This window comes from Phaethon aethereus (assembly GCF_964289735.1).
Source record: "Phaethon aethereus genome assembly, chromosome: 1".
Classification (NCBI taxonomy): domain Eukaryota; kingdom Metazoa; phylum Chordata; class Aves; order Phaethontiformes; family Phaethontidae; genus Phaethon; species Phaethon aethereus.
This window is the reverse complement of record NC_138575.1, coordinates 71331708-71349067: the sequence shown is the minus strand read 5'-3', so window position 1 is coordinate 71349067 and position 17360 is coordinate 71331708. Positions and strand designations below refer to the sequence as shown.

General features: G+C 40.3%; 1 protein-coding gene across 1 annotated transcript in view; it reads right to left on the bottom strand.

Annotated features, from left to right (window-relative positions):
- PTPRO (protein tyrosine phosphatase receptor type O) overlaps positions 1-17360 on the bottom strand; it is a gene marked incomplete at its 3' end in the record, with an annotated part of 156768 nt that overhangs the window by 62611 nt on the left and 76797 nt on the right. The window contains exon 2 of the mRNA XM_082014404.1: positions 3125-3398. Coding sequence (XP_081870530.1) covers positions 3125-3398 — 274 coding nt within the window. The remainder of the gene's footprint in view (positions 1-3124; positions 3399-17360) is intronic.

Sequence of the window (17360 nt, the reverse complement as noted above, 5' to 3'; positions counted from 1 at the left end):
TGCACACATATATTTATATGTGTATATATCATTAAACATGCATATATAGTGTATAAAATATACATTTTGTTAGTTCTTACATAATCTTTCTCTTGAGGATTTTTTTTTTTTTCTGGCCTTTGAGGTGTAAAACAAAGTGTTCTCTCACTTGAATGGGATGAAGTTTCAACCCGTGAAGAGTCATAACTTTTTCTTGCCAATATGCTGAGAAGCAGCACATCGCTGGGGGATGTGAACAGGAGAAAGGAAATGTCATCAAGATATACCATCAGAAAGCAGAGGTCTTTCATGACTCTCACTGAATTTCTAAGTAGGCAATCTCTTTGAAGGACCTTGCTCTCGTTTTGACATGCACAATTTGGATACACACTGCTCTGTGTGAAACTCAGCTCTCCAGCATATGGCCAAGCTGAAAGACTGCATCTCCCTGCATGGACTCCTTTTGCAGACATCAGGACATCCCAGAAAACTATTGTGAAATATCGAAGTACAGCCTTGGGAATAACCACATTGGCATCACTGGCTATTCTGCTTGATTTATCTTGTGGCAGCCTAATGAATGAGGCCAATCTGCAACTGGTAAAGCTCTCCTGACACCAATGAAATTAGAACAGGAATTAATTTGGTCCTGGAAGCTAGTTGCAATATGCCATTTTTTCCATGTGTAAGATATAAATGGAATAAATCAAACAGTTATATGTCTTTATATGGTTAAAATAAACTAAGAATGTTAAATAGGCAGAGAGGTCATATGGCATGAATAAAAATATGAATCTATCCTAATTATTGTCTGCCAAAAAATCCCCAAGTATAATGAATAGTCAGAAACTGATATAAAACAGGCAGTGGACAATACCAATAAAAAGAAGAAAATAAAATAAAAAAAAAAGGAAAACCAACTATCACCACACGCAGTTTTGTAGGAGAAGCCAGTGGTCACTACAAGAGTTTTAAGATTTCTTCTCAAAAGCACTGTACTGAAATATACCTTAAAAAGCCCAGCCTGCCACACTGTCTTTTCATTCCAAATTTACTTTCATTTATGTAGCTTTGTGCTCCGAAAGATGAGCTATGTTAGTAGCTGAGGCCACTAACATAGCTAGGAGAGCTAGCACTCATCAGCCTGCCTGATCAAAAATACTAGGAAGGAGGTTGGGCCCTTTCCCTTGTGAAGCTCACAACTTACAGCACACTTTTGGTGCTCGGCACAGCATCCTTCAACGCTGCCTGCGGGAATGCCCTTTCTTTTCCATGAACCTGGTTGTCTTTCTGTTGAGACAAAACCAGTGAAATTCACTGTTCCCTTTTTGTTACATGAGTTTTCCCAAGCAGCACTGGCCAACTGCCAAAATCACTGGTCCTTCCAAGGTCTGGGTGAGCAGCAGAGGCCACAGCAGGAAACCATGAGATGCTGCCAGCGCACCCGCGTTAAAGAGAGGTGGTGAAAAGGGGTGGGCTCCCTTCTGTCAGAAAGGACACCGTCAAGCCTTGGAGGAGGGAGAGCTATGTGGGCTATGCCCCTTGGATCCATCAGCCTCACACTCTTTCGGGAACACCTTGTGGAAACCCCCTGAGTCAGAAAAGGGAAGTCTGGGGCTGGCTTTGATGGGCTGAGTGACACTGACTCCCTTCTGCCTTCAGAGATCCCCTGCACAGGCCCGTGTGCCCCATCTGCCATCCTGGATCACACCTTCCCCTGCTACCAGTGACTCTCAGTGGGCTCTGGAAATCAAACAGCAATGAGTCTTGCTGCATGACGGCAAGTGCTGCATTCAAAACCCTCTGGAAGTGCACGCTGAAGCACTTTTTCTGTTGTATGTGACAGTTGATTCCTCCATTATTTTCTTTTTAAAAACCAAACGAACCATAAAAAAGGAAATTGGATTAGCATTATTACTTTGTCGGCAAGATTAAAGCATTCAAAGAAAAGGAAATTCAGGCTGCCTATGAATCCTTAAACTGTCCACTACACATAGATGTTCTTGCACGTATACCTTATGAAAGACTTGCATCACCCATCCACATGATACTTTTCCCATGGGGCCCTTCATGTTTGTCCTTATCAGGGCACAATTTGAGCACACAAGGGAAGTCTGAAAACCCTATAGATGATGTGAAATCTGGTTACTCCTAAGTTTCAAGCACCTCACTCGATAACATACGAGACTATGTAATATGCTTTGAATGTCATGACAGTGGATGGCATTTCCTCATTGACAGAATAATATAAGTACACAAAATCATAACCGTTCCTCATCTGCAAGCCAACTAAAACTGTCCATATATGCCAAAGTGCTATTTAGAAAAAAAAAAAAAATCTCTGGAAATTGGTTTTGCCCCATCCAAATAATATTTTTGTCTGTCTTTTCTTGAACCTGTTCTTCCAGATAAAGAAATCATTTTATATTCTACAAATTGTTTTCAGGTTGGTACATGGAAACAGTGCTGGAGCAACAGGCAGAGCCAGAAACACAGCAGGAATCACACAGAAATCTGTGGTGTTTTGCATGATGACAGAGCAGACAAAAATCACACCTGGATCAATGCACCCGGAGGTAGTAAGAGACAGACTACTACAAATATGGTCTCCATCATAAAAACCTTCAGCCTTACTGGCAGAAACACATGGTTTTGGTGACTACTATCTGCTTTCCAGGTTTAGTACTGTTTCAACATATTAGCAACCAGAGAACATTGTTATAGCATCTAAAACAGAATATACCTCACCATGTAACAGGAGTGCTTACACTGAAATGTCAGACATTTCTTATGCCTTCCACTAGATTTTGGGAACTCCTGGTTCACAGGGAACATCTGGAGAGGAGGTTGATCCACCCACATTTCAGTTTGTTAAATCTTTCCAGTCAGTATGCAAGAAGGGTCGCCCAGGTGAAACCCACAGCTGTCCCTTTTTTCTTGGCCAGACCTTGTAAACTTTCACTTACAAGCCTTCTCAACACATCTTCCCTACTGTTTTCACACAGGGATTCATCCTACACAGGAGCAGGACCTATTAAAAACAAAATGCCACCCAACCTTCTCCATTAGAAGAGCTTCTGAGGGGAAAAAAAACCCACACACAGAGAGAAGAAACAGAAGAAAAGAAGAATAAGGTGTTACTTACTGGTTAACACAGTGATTGATCTTGCTGACTTGGAAACCATATTTGAGTTCACTACCAACAGAGTTACTATGTAATATAAGCCATGGTATTTGGCATTAAAAACCACAGGGGCAGGTAAAGTGCTATTGAATTCTTCGAACTGGAAAAAGTAGTTCTTGGATTCTCCAGCTATCTTCACAACATATACAGAGGATGAGCTCACCACATCAGATGCTTCCAGGGAGACAATGATACAATTGTCTTCTCGGACAGTAACTTGGAAAGGTTCTGCATTCTACAAAACAAGAATAAAGACTTTGCTGAAGTTAAATCTATTATTCCACACTGACCTATTTCCCTTGGTACTCATAGGATACTCATGCTATATTTGCGATAAAGTTACATTTCATATTCTGCAAGAGAGTTAACATCAAGCCGTAGCAGTTATTTCAGAATACAGTTCACAGCCAGCCAAAGTTCACAGGCATCTGATTATCAGGCCAGTCTCTCTGTAGTGGAAGCTGGTTCCTGACGTGTGCTTTCTGATGCTCTGTCTACTTCATCCCTTACATCCCCAGGAACAAAGCCTCTACCGTTCTTTCTTGACCGAAGATGGAGTAGAGCAGAAGAAAGATGAATTAAAAAGTGTATCAGGGCAAGAGGATCTCCAATAAAGCCATAAAGCATAAGTCATTTAAATCTCCAAAAAGAGAAGATTAAATCAAGACTCCTTTATCTTGCAAAAACAGGATCATATAGTCTTCAATGCAAAAGATTCTGAAAGCCTGCAACTGAAGAATAATTTTTGGCACTGACTAAGCTTTTCCAAATATGCCTGTTCCAGCAAGTACTAGGTGATGAGCAGCTCTCAGCACTATGTCCATGGCTTTGGTTGACACTTTTAATTTCCTAAACTAGACCATTTAATTTTCAATATTTCTTTCATTAGTAGTAGAGAGAAAGGAGCAATTTAATCTTGTTTTCATATATCATGAGCATGTTAAGACATTGCCAGCTGAAAACACTTTCCTTCTTATTAATTGCAAACCAGCTGTCAGCAAGAAGCACTTGTTATCTACAGGACTTTCAAAACAGGTTCAAGGTAATTAATGAGAAGGAAAAGTTCAAGCTTACATAAAGAGTTGCCTTTTTGTTTATTAGGCTACTCTGCTGCTTAGAATTTTTTCACCCCCAGTGAAAACTGTAATATCTGATATTTTCAATTCAAGGTAACAAGTGTATAGTAAATCCAGCCCAAATAGGATAACCAGCTAGCTTCAAGCCTGAGATTAAATATAGAGCCAATGCAACTGCTGCTGATTTGAGGTTTGCTTTGGTTAGTCTTTAAAAAAATTACTTTAAAGATGCTAAAATTATATAAGCCAATGTTATCAATGGTTGAATACTTTGGTGTGGAAGTCTGGGTAATTTTTCACAGATGGCAGAGCAATTGCTCCAAAAGGTTTACAATACAAGACTACAAAACACAAAAATGTGTTTTACTTAGACTCAGCTGAATTCAACAGGCTTCCTCCTGAGCAGATCAAAATACCACATTTCAAGTGTTTGTGTTTTGCCTTATATCCTGATCCAGCACTTGGATCCATGCAGATTCAAATATTTAACTGAGGAGTGTGTTTGGATCTGGTAAAAAAACAGTTGGGAGTCTTCTTTTCCTTCTTCCTCCCCATTCTCCTCTCACTAAGAAAACACGGAGTGATTTCTACTTCAGCTTTCCTGATGTGGGGAGACAGGAGAAGGCAGCCACCCACAGACTGGCTTTCAGAGGCATGTATGCTATTGTATCACAGAAAGCATCGTTTTCTTCCAAGACCAAGCAAGGAAAGACAGACCTGATTCACCAAGGTTATTACTATGCATTAAGCTTGAAGTGCACATATAATCCCATGGAAGTCAATAGCAAGTCCACAGACTTCCATTTGAATGCTTCACTAGCGGAAAGAGAACAGTGTTGTCGCTAAAATTTCTCTAGCCTTCTGAACCGAGTGGTGCTAACTCAACGTGCCTACCTTGCTATGAAGAGACCGACAAAAGAGCCCAACAAATTTATACGTGCCAACAAACAGTTCAAAGCGAGTTCCTTGTGTTTGGTGGTATTATAAATCATCTGTGATGTTAATCAAGTACAGCTGGAAATTAAGCATATAATTGCAGAGTTACAGACATTCCTAGGATATAATTAGATGCTTTCAGAGACTGCTTATATGGGGTGTGATTTTATTCTTTGATTCTTCCGTGGGTATTGTATTAACCATGTTGAAGACTGTACTTTCATTTTTCCCATTGCAATATCTTCTTGAATGCACAGCAAGTACCATTCAGCAAATGATCCAGTAACCTTCAATAGCTCTCACACAATTAGCATAACACGCCTCTGCTAGCCAAATACACAGAAAGCTCTCAGACATACGCTAGTGTTACCTATGACAACACCAAACAGGGGAAAATAACTTTTTCCAAGTCCTTTATCTCCTAAGCATGTGGGGATTGTAAAACAACAGCCTCCCTCCATTGTGTGCCTGTGTCCAGGTGCTTTTGAACCACTGCTGCCATGACTCACAGGGACTTTTGAGTGGCATCTCTTCAGTAGCGGCATGGCTCATCCATCCCATGCCTGAGCCCACCTGCATAATGCATCCCTCCTTTGAGTGGTAACTATTTTTTTCAGTGATTATATGGCCCTCTTCCACACACCTGTACGTGCCCAGGCTTTTAAACTGCTGCATGCACAGGACACATGGTTTCTGGGAGGCATCTGTTGTTTATTATCCATTGGCTCCTGAAATAATTGTTATCCTTTCATTTCAGCTCTAAGGTTTGGTTTATAGAACGAAGCGGCAGATAAGGGATGAATAAAAAGGCTTGGCAATTAACATAGAATGTCATAAGATGAGTTCACTTATCTCCTTTGGGATACGGATTTCATTCTGGCAGCATTTTAAAAGAACAGACCTCTCTGGGCATCCATTTCTTCACGCTGTATGAGGTGAGGGTTACCAGCCAGCACTGGGCTTATGATTTTGGGAAGAAGGCTAGGGACAAACCTGAGTATTTTTTCTAAGCACCGCTGGAAATTACAAACATGCCCCACTTAACTAGATTGTAAAGCCAGTGTGTCTTAGGACTGACAGCATCAGTATGGTAAATACACATTTCATTACTTCTGGTCAGCTACCTCCAGGATTTAATTTGCTGGTGTCACAGCTTGAGCGGCTGTTTCATGCCTGTGGGGAAATTTGGCAGGGCTTGTGCATTCAGAACCAAATGATTAGCTCCAACTTCCTTCCTAGTTTATTATCACAAACTCGTGCCATGATAAAGCACTTAGGAAAAAAAAGGGGGGAGCAGGGGAAGTAAATCCCACAATGTGATGCCTGTTCACAGTCATTTCCAGTGCAGGGATGAGTCACGCTAGTGGAATTTCCAGCCAATAACCAGGTCCCAATTAAAATAAAAAGGAGGGGGAGGCAAGGAGATATACGACATGTCAAAAAAACAATACTGAAAGAGTAATAGGAAAATAAATGGTGTGCGGCAAAGCTCAGAGTTCTCTTTTCAGAAGTTCACATCCTCAGTTTGTTCCCTTATAACAGTATGAGTTTTACTTATGAGGAAGAGATCAAAGTTGCAAAACAGCTACTAATTTTATATATTTTAACTTCTGAATGTCTCACTCTGAAACACATTGGGCCAGGACCCAATTATTAAAAGTGCAAGTAGTTACATGTTCTGCTGATTTTAGGAGGAGCTGGGGATGCTCATCAATTCTTCAAAATAAAAGTACTCGTAACTGCCTAATGTTGCTTAATGCTAGACAAGTGGAACGAAGACCCGGAACAAATCTAACTTCTGCCAGCTCTTATAGAGCCATTCCTGCATGTAACAGAGTTTTCAAAGTAGGCAACTGAAATCCCAAAGCAGGAGTACATTTTGAAGCTATGAGGATGTACTTCTTAGGCCAAAAGTACCATTATGATGATCATCTACTGTATAAAGGTGGTCAAAAATAAAAGCAATGCAAGTATTTCAAGACAATACTGAACACTATATCCAGACCTCCTGGATGAAATACTGGCTATTTTTATGAGTGATTCTAGTATACTCAGATATATTTTGTTCCTGTTACCAATAACGTTACTTTCATTCTAAATCACACGATGACTCATTCTCACCGAGATTCATCTTACTTAATATTAGGTACTTAATGGAATGACTGAGCACCAAGATGACCTTTTCAGATAGACTATCTGTGGGTTCATCTGAGATCTGAATTACTTTTGAAAGTGCACTGAACAGCCAAAGGGCCTGTGCTCCCGGATCGGCAAATTCCTGCAGTCCTCTGTCACCGGGTGCAGCGAGTCCAAGCCTTGTAACGAAGACAGGACTGGGACCCAGATTTCAGGATCTTGGCCTCTGCTGTAGTCTCGCAGTGGTACCCCCACAGACGGCACATACGAAATTTAATAAACAGCTTTGCAAAACATGCATAAAAGTCACTATTTCTTCACCAGCTTCCTAACGTATGTCTTTCCTCTGATGGTGACAAATGACACTGAAGAACAATTACAATACCGTGTCTTTCTTACTTTCACAGCTCGCTGCTCGTACTCTTCACAGAGTACTTACTGCTAAATGTTGTGACATCAAACCTTACACTAGCTATGTTCCACATCCAGGCTCTTTACTGGCGTTTCAAAGGCTTTCATTAAAAAACATTTCATATGACTGAAACGGAAATGGTTTCACAAAAAGATGCAAGCAGCCTCAGAAAAAGCAGTTCCTATAGCCGTGACCTGAGAAAGATCCTCTCTGAGCATAGATAAGGACTGTGTGGAAATTGCCCCGCATTGAGGTTTCTTTGGAATTTTTAGCTATCATTATTAGATGCTATAGTTCTAACAAAAAAGGCAAAGTGATCCCTATAGAATTTAAGGATTCCTGAGCTTTCCATGTGTTCCAGTGAATTCTGGGGCAGGCACAGACTTGACAAGCGTTGACTGAAAGAGGAAAGGATTATTTGAAATGGTCCTCAAGAGCGTGAACAAAAATGTTACATATTTGTAACAAAAATGTAAAGACTTGCTACAAAAATGTAAAGACTTCTTGAAAATATGGATATTTATTCCTGGGGCTTTTGTTTTTATCTACACTTCTCCACAGGTTATGCAGAGAGCTTCCCTTAATAAACATTCTTTGGAAGAAATACTCCACGGGAGAAATGGAAACCCTTATCTTCCAAGATTTTCCATGAAAAAAGGAATATTTAAGAAGTGAAAAGATAGCAAAAGCAGCAGTTCTCAACAATTTATGGTTTGATTCAGGTTAACACACCATTTCTGGTGTTCTGCTCTATGAATAGTGTCCTCAGCACTGTTGCTATTCTCAGTCTTAAAAAGCCAGTGATAACAATCTGCTAGTCATATTTTATAAATGAGCTTCAACATTTCTTTGCTCTGGGAGACAGTTTTAAAGTGACAGGTATTTTTTCCTCTTTCTGCACACAACTGCAGAATATGAGGGTGGGTTTTTTTAAGAAAACATCAATATGGTTGGTACAGTCCATCATGTTTTGTTAATATTCTAAAGTTAATAATCTGGAAGAAAATCTTTCTTGACACTATCAAGTGCTATTATGATAGCATTAAGTAAATGCCAGAATGCTAAATATGTGAAAAAGAAATGTTTGCACTCAGTAAGGCTGATATCTTTTATGTATCCCCTTGTTAGCATATCCAACATTTAATAAACTATTGCTAAATATATACTTCTATCCCATCTTTCTATTGCAAACTGGAGAGGGCAAAACCTAAGCACTATGATCCAGAGACCTTGATGTTCACAAAGTTTAAAACTAGGTTAGAACTTCATGGATGGCATTTCTCCCTGTTACTGATCCTGACTGCGAGTATACACCCCAAATATGACAGGAATTCACTCTTGGGGAGATATAGTTTCATTTCTCTCCAGTCTAGATTTTTAGTTTCTTTCTAGTACTAAAATTATATCAAAAAGGATAATTGTCCTGAAAGAAAATAGGAATTTGATCCCCTTCCCTAACCACTAACACTTTCATCTATCCACTCAGATCTTTCTGGAGCCTCTGCAATTAAGGTTTAGCCATCCCTTGTTGACATACCCAAACACATACACATGCCAGATGAACAATGTGTTTTAATTAAAAGGCACTTTCCCTCTTGAGTCTGTATGTGAGTAATAGAAATCAAAAAAGGGCACAGGACACCTATTACATTGTGCCACCAATTCCCTTAACTCTACCAACCTGGTGGATAGTGATCTCCTCCAGTCAATACTTGTGCTCTGTCTTTGGGAGAACAGTGAAAGCAAATTTCTACCTGAACAAATGTAAAATGATCAGAGTTGTACATAGGCCAGGTGGGAAGATGAGGTCATGTTAGGTGGCTCCTCAGTTAAGTTCCAAAAAGGAGAAGTTAGGAGGAAGGGAAAAGAAAGATGACTTTCTAGGAACAAGAGTTAATTAAACAGTATGCTCCACATATACATTATCCTAAGAATGTACATATTCTCCATCAGTTGAGAGGAAGTTCTTTCACAGCACAGCATCTAAAGGTCAAAATACATCCAACTGTCCTTCATTTTCTTCTCCATCATAGAGGAAAGGATGAACAGATCACCCCAGGAAAATGCTGGAGGAGAAGGCAGAGTAAGCAAGAAATTAATGTGGATTTTGAAGAACTGGGATTATTAGAAAGAAATCTCTCTTTCCATGGCGTCAAACAATTTTTGAGGTATCTTACATTTCAAAGTGCCCTATGGGACGTGAGAAGGAATACTGGAGGAGATGTGTTTTTTGGATGATGAAGGACAAATTCATTCATGCTATTTAGTGCTTCCACTCCAAAATTGTGGATTCACCTGTTCAAATGATTAACAAGTTCTGATGCTGAAACAGCTTCTCAACAGCAACTGATGTTGAAAGGTGACATTGGAAAGTCACACAGAAAATTCCTGATGTTCAACAGAACGTGTAAGACTGATTTGCACCATGAGAAAGCTATGACCATGATGTGCTCCATCATCACCGCTGTGCAGCTGAGGAGAACCGGACTGGACTGGTGTCAGCTGAACTTCATCCTACATGCTCTGGCAGAGAGTATGATGGAGCCTTATGGGTACTACAAAAGTGAAAATGCCTTTATTTTGAATTGATAGTGCGTATATATACCCTTCATATGTGCACAAGTGAATTAGTTGTTAAAAGACAGAATGCAATGCTTTGCTATTTGCATTATCTACAAAGAGTGCAGCTGGGAGGAAGTTAGAGTTTTCATTTATCTGAGAAAAAGGAGACCAAGATGGTTGTCCAATTCATTTGAAATCACAAAGCAACTTAGTGGAAACTGGTAGAAAAGGACAAGAATTTCTGTTCCCTCCTGTGTTAGTGTTAGTCTATAATAAGAGAACAGACTAAACAGCAATAAATAAACTTACAGATAGGGGTTATGCCAGGAGCCTAACTCCTTGTTCATAACTCTAAGTGATTTTAAAGGGACTTATGCACCAAAGTGCTCCTAAGTATTTTCAAAAACTCTATTTTTTCAAATATGTTCTGAGACTACTAGAGAGGTTTGGAAATTTGAAATAAGGAGCCATTAATAGAAAAAAAAAAATCTGTTTCAAAACATTTTTTCTGACATGAAGAATTCAGAAGCAGATGTGGGGTACATTTTGTGCCTATCTAAGCTGATGACTTCAGTTTGGTCCACAGTTCACCTTAAACAAGTGGTCTGCCTTATTGCCACTCATTTTTCTGTCACACCCTGCCTCTCGACCCCTCCAGAAAAAAAGTCCTGAACACCCACCACCCCTTCTTCAAAGGTTACAGGAGCCATGGCATGGTCAGGAAAGAAAAGTCTAAATCCAGATCACCAGTCCTCCTATTCTCTGCTCTAAAACACTTACTACCTTCCTGGCCAAAGTCACAACCATAACGTGTCTATGGCTATCCCCTCAAAGATTGCTTACTCAGGGTCACGCACAAGTTTATCTTGTTTTCAGATACAAGCGGAGCCTGATATTCTGCCCTTTGATTGCCCTGTTGTGTTTATGTGTTCTCTAAACTGGCAAGGGTTGACTATATAATCTGCTGAGATTTTGTAATGTTATTTATACATAGTTCCTGTAGCTGAATGTTTTTTTTACTTGCTGTAAAAACTTGCTTGTTTTTTTACTTGCTGTATTTGCTGTTCAGGTTTTTGGGGGGTTGGTTGTCTTGTTTGGGTTTTGGTTTTTTTTGCCTTTTCCCAATCTGTGCTCAAAGAGAGGCAAGGAGCCAGTGCCATTTCCCTGATTACTAGCAAGAGATGAGCTCTGTAATTCTCCGTACAGCACAGGGTCAATTGCAAATCCACACAGAACATTTCAGTTGTTGCTACAGCCTGGTTTTCAATTCATTTCTGGTATGGTTTTAGGCTCAGCTCAGCCATTTGTACTGATTTGATAAATTCCTACCCACAGAAGGGTTCTCCATCACACTACTGCTGGCAATGTGCTACTCGGTAGTCATGAACGCTACCAAACTCCCTCATGCTGCAAAAACTCATAGCTTGTCACTACCACCTTCCCCTGCAGGGATAATTCCAGCAGGATTTATTCGGTCATAGTGTATCAAGCATTTAGTTTTCAGTACAGCTGCCACAGGTTGACTAGAAGGAAGTGAATGATAGGAGTGAATACAAAGAGCTTAGGAAATGGAGTCAGGATCCTCAGCTGTGGGATAAAGTCCTTTCAGATGTAACAAGTGGCAACCCACCTGCCCAGAGGAGGCGACTGGCCAGGGGAGAATGACTGCTGTTATCTATTGGAGGTATGACAGTCCAGGTTACTGAGTGTCATACAGCTTTCATGAAGGATATGTCTCCTACAATGTCCTCTCCTAGCGGCTTAATGGCAAATGGCTTCTACCTGCAAAGCAGAATCTTCTGCAACTGTGTTTACTAGATCAGGAAAGCGATTGCTTCTATTCTGATACACAGTCACCACATTTATCCTTCACTGAGATCCACTTACATAGTATCACAAGAACTTGCTTAAATATTCTGTACACCTCTGCATGTATAACTAAAATACTGAATATCCTGTTACCTTCAAATTGGGGAGACCTTAATGACATGTTGGTCAGAACTTTTATGCTGAGACTTCTGTACTTGCTATGGGATTCATCTGGCTTTGTTTTATCAACCTAAAAATTGGGCATATGGTCAAATCTCATCATCCAGGCTCCCTCTGTACTCTGTAGAGAGAGACACATCTGAAGAATTTGATTTATTCAGTTAAGATTAAATAAACTGCCTTCTGCAGATGTTTTTATCTCTCTGAGCACCTTCCTTTTAAACATCAAGAGTCAGATGAGGCCTGAAACATCAGCTGTGTATGGTATGATGGCAGCTGCAACTCAGATTTGTATTGCCATTTTTATATATTATGGCTCCTAATCTTTTTGTCTAAATTGATACTACAAGGTTTAAATTTTGTTTAGCTAGTCTCTTTTGCAGCAGTATAAAAGTACATGATGGTCATGACTGAACAAGGCATATAACTTTAAGCATACAAAAGGTCCTACTCAGCAAAAGATGTAAGCTTGTTCATAAATCCCCTGCCTATGTGCTGGCCCTGTGTACAAGAATAAATCAGAAGATCAAGGTCTCTCTTCCTGAGTTGCCAAAGTGTAATAAACCTCTGAAACTTCCTTCTAATTTGTTTTGTGTCTTTTATGAAGCGAGGTTGCTAAAAAGTCATTCAAAGGATAATAAAAGTCTTGGTTCATTAGCTGATGCTGAGAACCCTGTCCTGCAGGTTTGGTACTCTCTTCATACAAATTATTATTCCTTGCTGCTGTCATGTGTTTTTTACACTTGGCAGTTATTCAGTGGCCAACAGGGGTGCAGAAAAACCTATATAAATACATTCATCAGCCTAGTATCTTAGGCTGAGGTAGCTCAGCAGTAATAGTATGGAGAGCATACAGATTAAATTTCTAGCTGGTTTGGCAGTTACAAACTCTTTGAATGCAGAATTTATAGAATTAAAATTTAGCCATTAGCTTTCTTTTATATATTTCTTTTTTAATGCTTGATAGAGCTTTTCCCCAGGGATGACAATGGCTAGCCAGGCAAGAGAAGACTTAGTACATTGAGAGATGAAAGTCAGCTGAGAAAAGGGTGTGTGGAAATTGTTCCCTAAAGTAGTATTGGTTGTAAAACAAAAATATGTCATTTTAGAACACTGTTTCCTCATTTTAACTCAGGATGCTAACCCTTTATTGTCTCTTCTGAAAAAGATAATTTTATAAACAGCATGACCTTAAATGAGTCAACATGACCTTTGCTGGACATACCCCACTGTAAATATTTACTAAGCTTTATTTCATAGGCATTAACTCATCAGTAATATAAAAAGCTTTCAGGTCACTAGATAATGCAATATATAATATTATCATTGTGACATATAAAAATATGCACAATTTAAAAGTGATAATGATTTTCTTTCCCAGTTAACTTCTAGATATGAGTTCACCATGTATCGGTTTATGTCGTTTTCTTCTCACTTTTTATGAAGTGCTTCTGTTGCCAGTGAAAGGGAAGGATGGAGATGATGACATGGATTTTTTTGCCTTTTCTTTAATTCACAGCAAGTGGTGCTTCCATACATAAGAGCTGGTCATTTTGCATTACACTAATCCAGGCAAAAAATATATTACTCTAGTTGGCTGGCTGCCATTTGCAAGTCTCAGTATGGTCATTTCTCAACAACTGCAATGCAAATATACAAATCTCTCTTATCTCATCAACTCCTGCACTCAAAATTCAAACAATAAATATATTGCCCAAAATCTTGCCCAGCTATTTGACTGAACCAAAACATTTTTCATGATCCTTCTGTGAGCACACCTGTGCTTCAGAATACCAAAATTCAGGTTCTTCTTTTTCCACATGGCCATGAAAAGTCACTAAGATCAGTTTTGTAAATGTATATAGGTGTCTTACAGTGCAGGTAAGTACCTACAAGACCTTTAAAAAAATTGGAGCTGGGCACCAAGATTTTGGTTTTTTCAAAGTCAAGTGTTCACCTTTAAATCTCTCCACTTGCAGAGCATGGTCATGCACATACACAACCTACCCATCAGACAGATGCAAGAACATGCACACTGGCAGTGGTGAGCTCCCATGGCAATGGCAGCTGCTTGGTAGCCAAGCCAAACAAATGGTTTCTGTTAGTTATTTATAGCCTTTTCAAATTTTACATACATTCTTGACTTATTTTCCACCAGGTCCTTACTGATATCTTTCAGTTCTTCCTCCACTTCCACTCCAGTATGCCCATACACCAATGAAACCCCTTTACTATCAACACCAGACTACATTTTTGTTTCTCAACTCAGGTTTATTCCTGATGTAACTTTTGCCACCTAACTCAGGTGCCAGGACAGTCAATGGACAGAAGTATGCTCCTGACCAAGCTGTTTCCTATCAGCCTTTAGAAATTTAAAGCAGCAGAGAAGGGAGAAGGCTCGGTGTTTGGTTGGGTTTTTTTTCTGGCTGAATGACAATAGGTTATCTTACATATCACAACCCCAGGCATATTCTTGTGATGTTTTCTTGAGTGACACTGAGTGACTGAGAGCACACAGAAGAAAGTTACAGCTTAGTGTTGTTATCATGTTTTCTTCAGAGGAGAAACCCATCACCCAACAGGACTGTCAGCTCCCTGCATCCCACAGCACCACAAATTATTTGCAAGCAACAACTTCTTTGGAGACAGCTTAATGAAACACCAGCAGTAACAGACTGGGTGCATACTCTGAGTTTGCTTCAAGCACATCACCAGTTTAAATTACCCCAAAGATTTGGATCATAAACACAGTTATCACAGGTCAGCCTATAAGCAAAAATGTACTTATCTATGGTAACCAAATTGGCCATGCTCTGCTTATCCCTGCTGTTGCAAATACACGTCTTTGTGTCTGAGAGAGTCAACATTCAAACACTTGCATTAAGTGTTTGCATGTTTATGAATCAACTATAATCCATTTGACAATATTCTTCTTTCTCGTCTTACTAGCCCTATAAGCTCTTCATTCAGTTCTCACACTATGCCTACCAAAAAGACAGCAAGAGAAAACCGTCAATATCCTTATAAAGGTGCACACAAGTGCAGAAAGTCTGCACAAATAGGAAAGACTAAACCCAACCACTAGAGATGGTGCTCCAAAGAGCAGGGATGTCTTAGTATCGCCCACAGTAAAAACAGAGGCTGGAGAAATGTTGTGATTTTTTTTCCTGTTCGTCTCTACCTGAAAGGGGGGAAAAAAAGACATGCATGAGTGATGGTAATGGAAGACTTATTTGTGTCCGATTCACTGGAGAAACAGGACAAGGACATATCATCCTTGTGAAATAATTTGCCCTGTATTCCTTGAGTCAGATGAAAGTCCCATTACGTACAAAGTAACATGTGCAGATGAATACAGATTTGGGAGATCTATTATTCTCTCAATATGCAATGCCTTGGTGTAACTCATCTTCACCTCTGTCATAAAAACAAGCTTCTTTCCAGGTGCTTCATGCTGTCACAATGTGTGACTTTTTCAACTAACCTAGAATAGATTTGAAAGTGCACAGCAGCAACAAGGAGTCATTCATGATTAGGGCTCTTGCTGTGAAACAAAACTGACACATGTTCCTGAAACATACAGCAATTAGTTAAGTGTGAAATCAAAAAATCACACCACATCAATTGTTAGCAAGGCACACAGAAGGAAAAATAAAATGAAAGAGCTATATCTTTATAGTCCTGGACAGCTTTGCAATTCAGAGTTAACTTTATGAGAATATAATAATTTCATTCTGTAAGATGAGGCTCTGTGCCTCACACTGACAGATCTGAGCTTCTCAAAATTTTCCTCTTCACACCACTACAAGATACAAGGTGCTATTATGGATTTGATGGGTTCAAATGAGACTGTCCAGTGGATGAAGAATTGGCTGGATGGTCACACCCAGAGGGTAGCGGTCAACGGCTCAATGTCCAGATGGAAATCAGTGACGAGTGGTGTCCCTCAGGGGTCTGTATTGGGACCAGTACTGTTAATTACCTTCATCAACGACACAGTGGGATCGAGTGCACCCTCAGCAAGTTTGCAGATGACACCAAGCTGAATGGTGCAGCTGACATGCCTGAGAGACAGGATGCCATCCAGAGGGACCTGGACAAGCTCAAGGAATAGCCCCATGTGAACCTCATGAGGTTCAACAAGGCCATGTGCAGCGTCCTGCTCCTGGGTCAGGGCAACCCCCCAGTATCAGTACAGGCTAGGAGATGAAAAGATTGAGAGCAGCCCTGTCGAGAAGGATCTGGGGGTACTGGTGGATGAAAAGCTGAACATGACCCGGCAATGTGCGCTCACAGCCCAGAAGACCAACCATATCCTGGGCTGCATCCAAAGCAGCAGCGTGGCCAGCAGGTCGAGGGAGGGGATTCTGCCCCTGTAGTCCACTCTGCTGAGACCCCACCTGCAGTACTGCGTCCAGCTCTGGAGCCCTCAGCACAGGAAAGACATGGACCTGTTGGAGCAGCTCCAGAGGAGGGTCACAAAAATGATCAGAGAGATGGAACATGTCTCCTATGAGGAAAGGCTGAGAGACTTGGGGTTGTTCAGCCTGGAGAAGAGAAGGCTCCGGGGAGACCTTCTTGCAGCTTTCCAGTACTTAAAGAAGGCCTATAAAAAAGATGAGGGCAGACTTTTTAGCAGGGCCTGTTGTGATAGGACACGGGGTAATGGTTTTAAACTACAAGAGGGTAGATTCAGACTAGATATAAGGAAGAAATTTTTCACAATGAGGGTGGTGAAACACTGGCACAGGTTGCCCAGAGAGGTTCTAGATGCCCCATCCCTGGCAACATTCAAGGTCAGTTTGGACAGGGCTCTGAGCAACCTGATCTAGTTGAAGATGTCCCTGCTCATTGCAGGGGGGTTGGACGAAATGACCTTAAAAGGTCCCTTTCAACCCAAAGATTCTATGATTCTATGATTACCCCAGACTCTCTCCCTATTGTTAGTCCGCTAAGATGACAAGAAGTTTGTGGAAGAACAAGAGATTGTGAGATCTAAAGAAAGATCCAAGATCATACCTGTTTCACTTAATAATCAAAGTTTTCTCTTTTTGCAGCTCTGAGAAATAAAACTAGGTCCAGTATT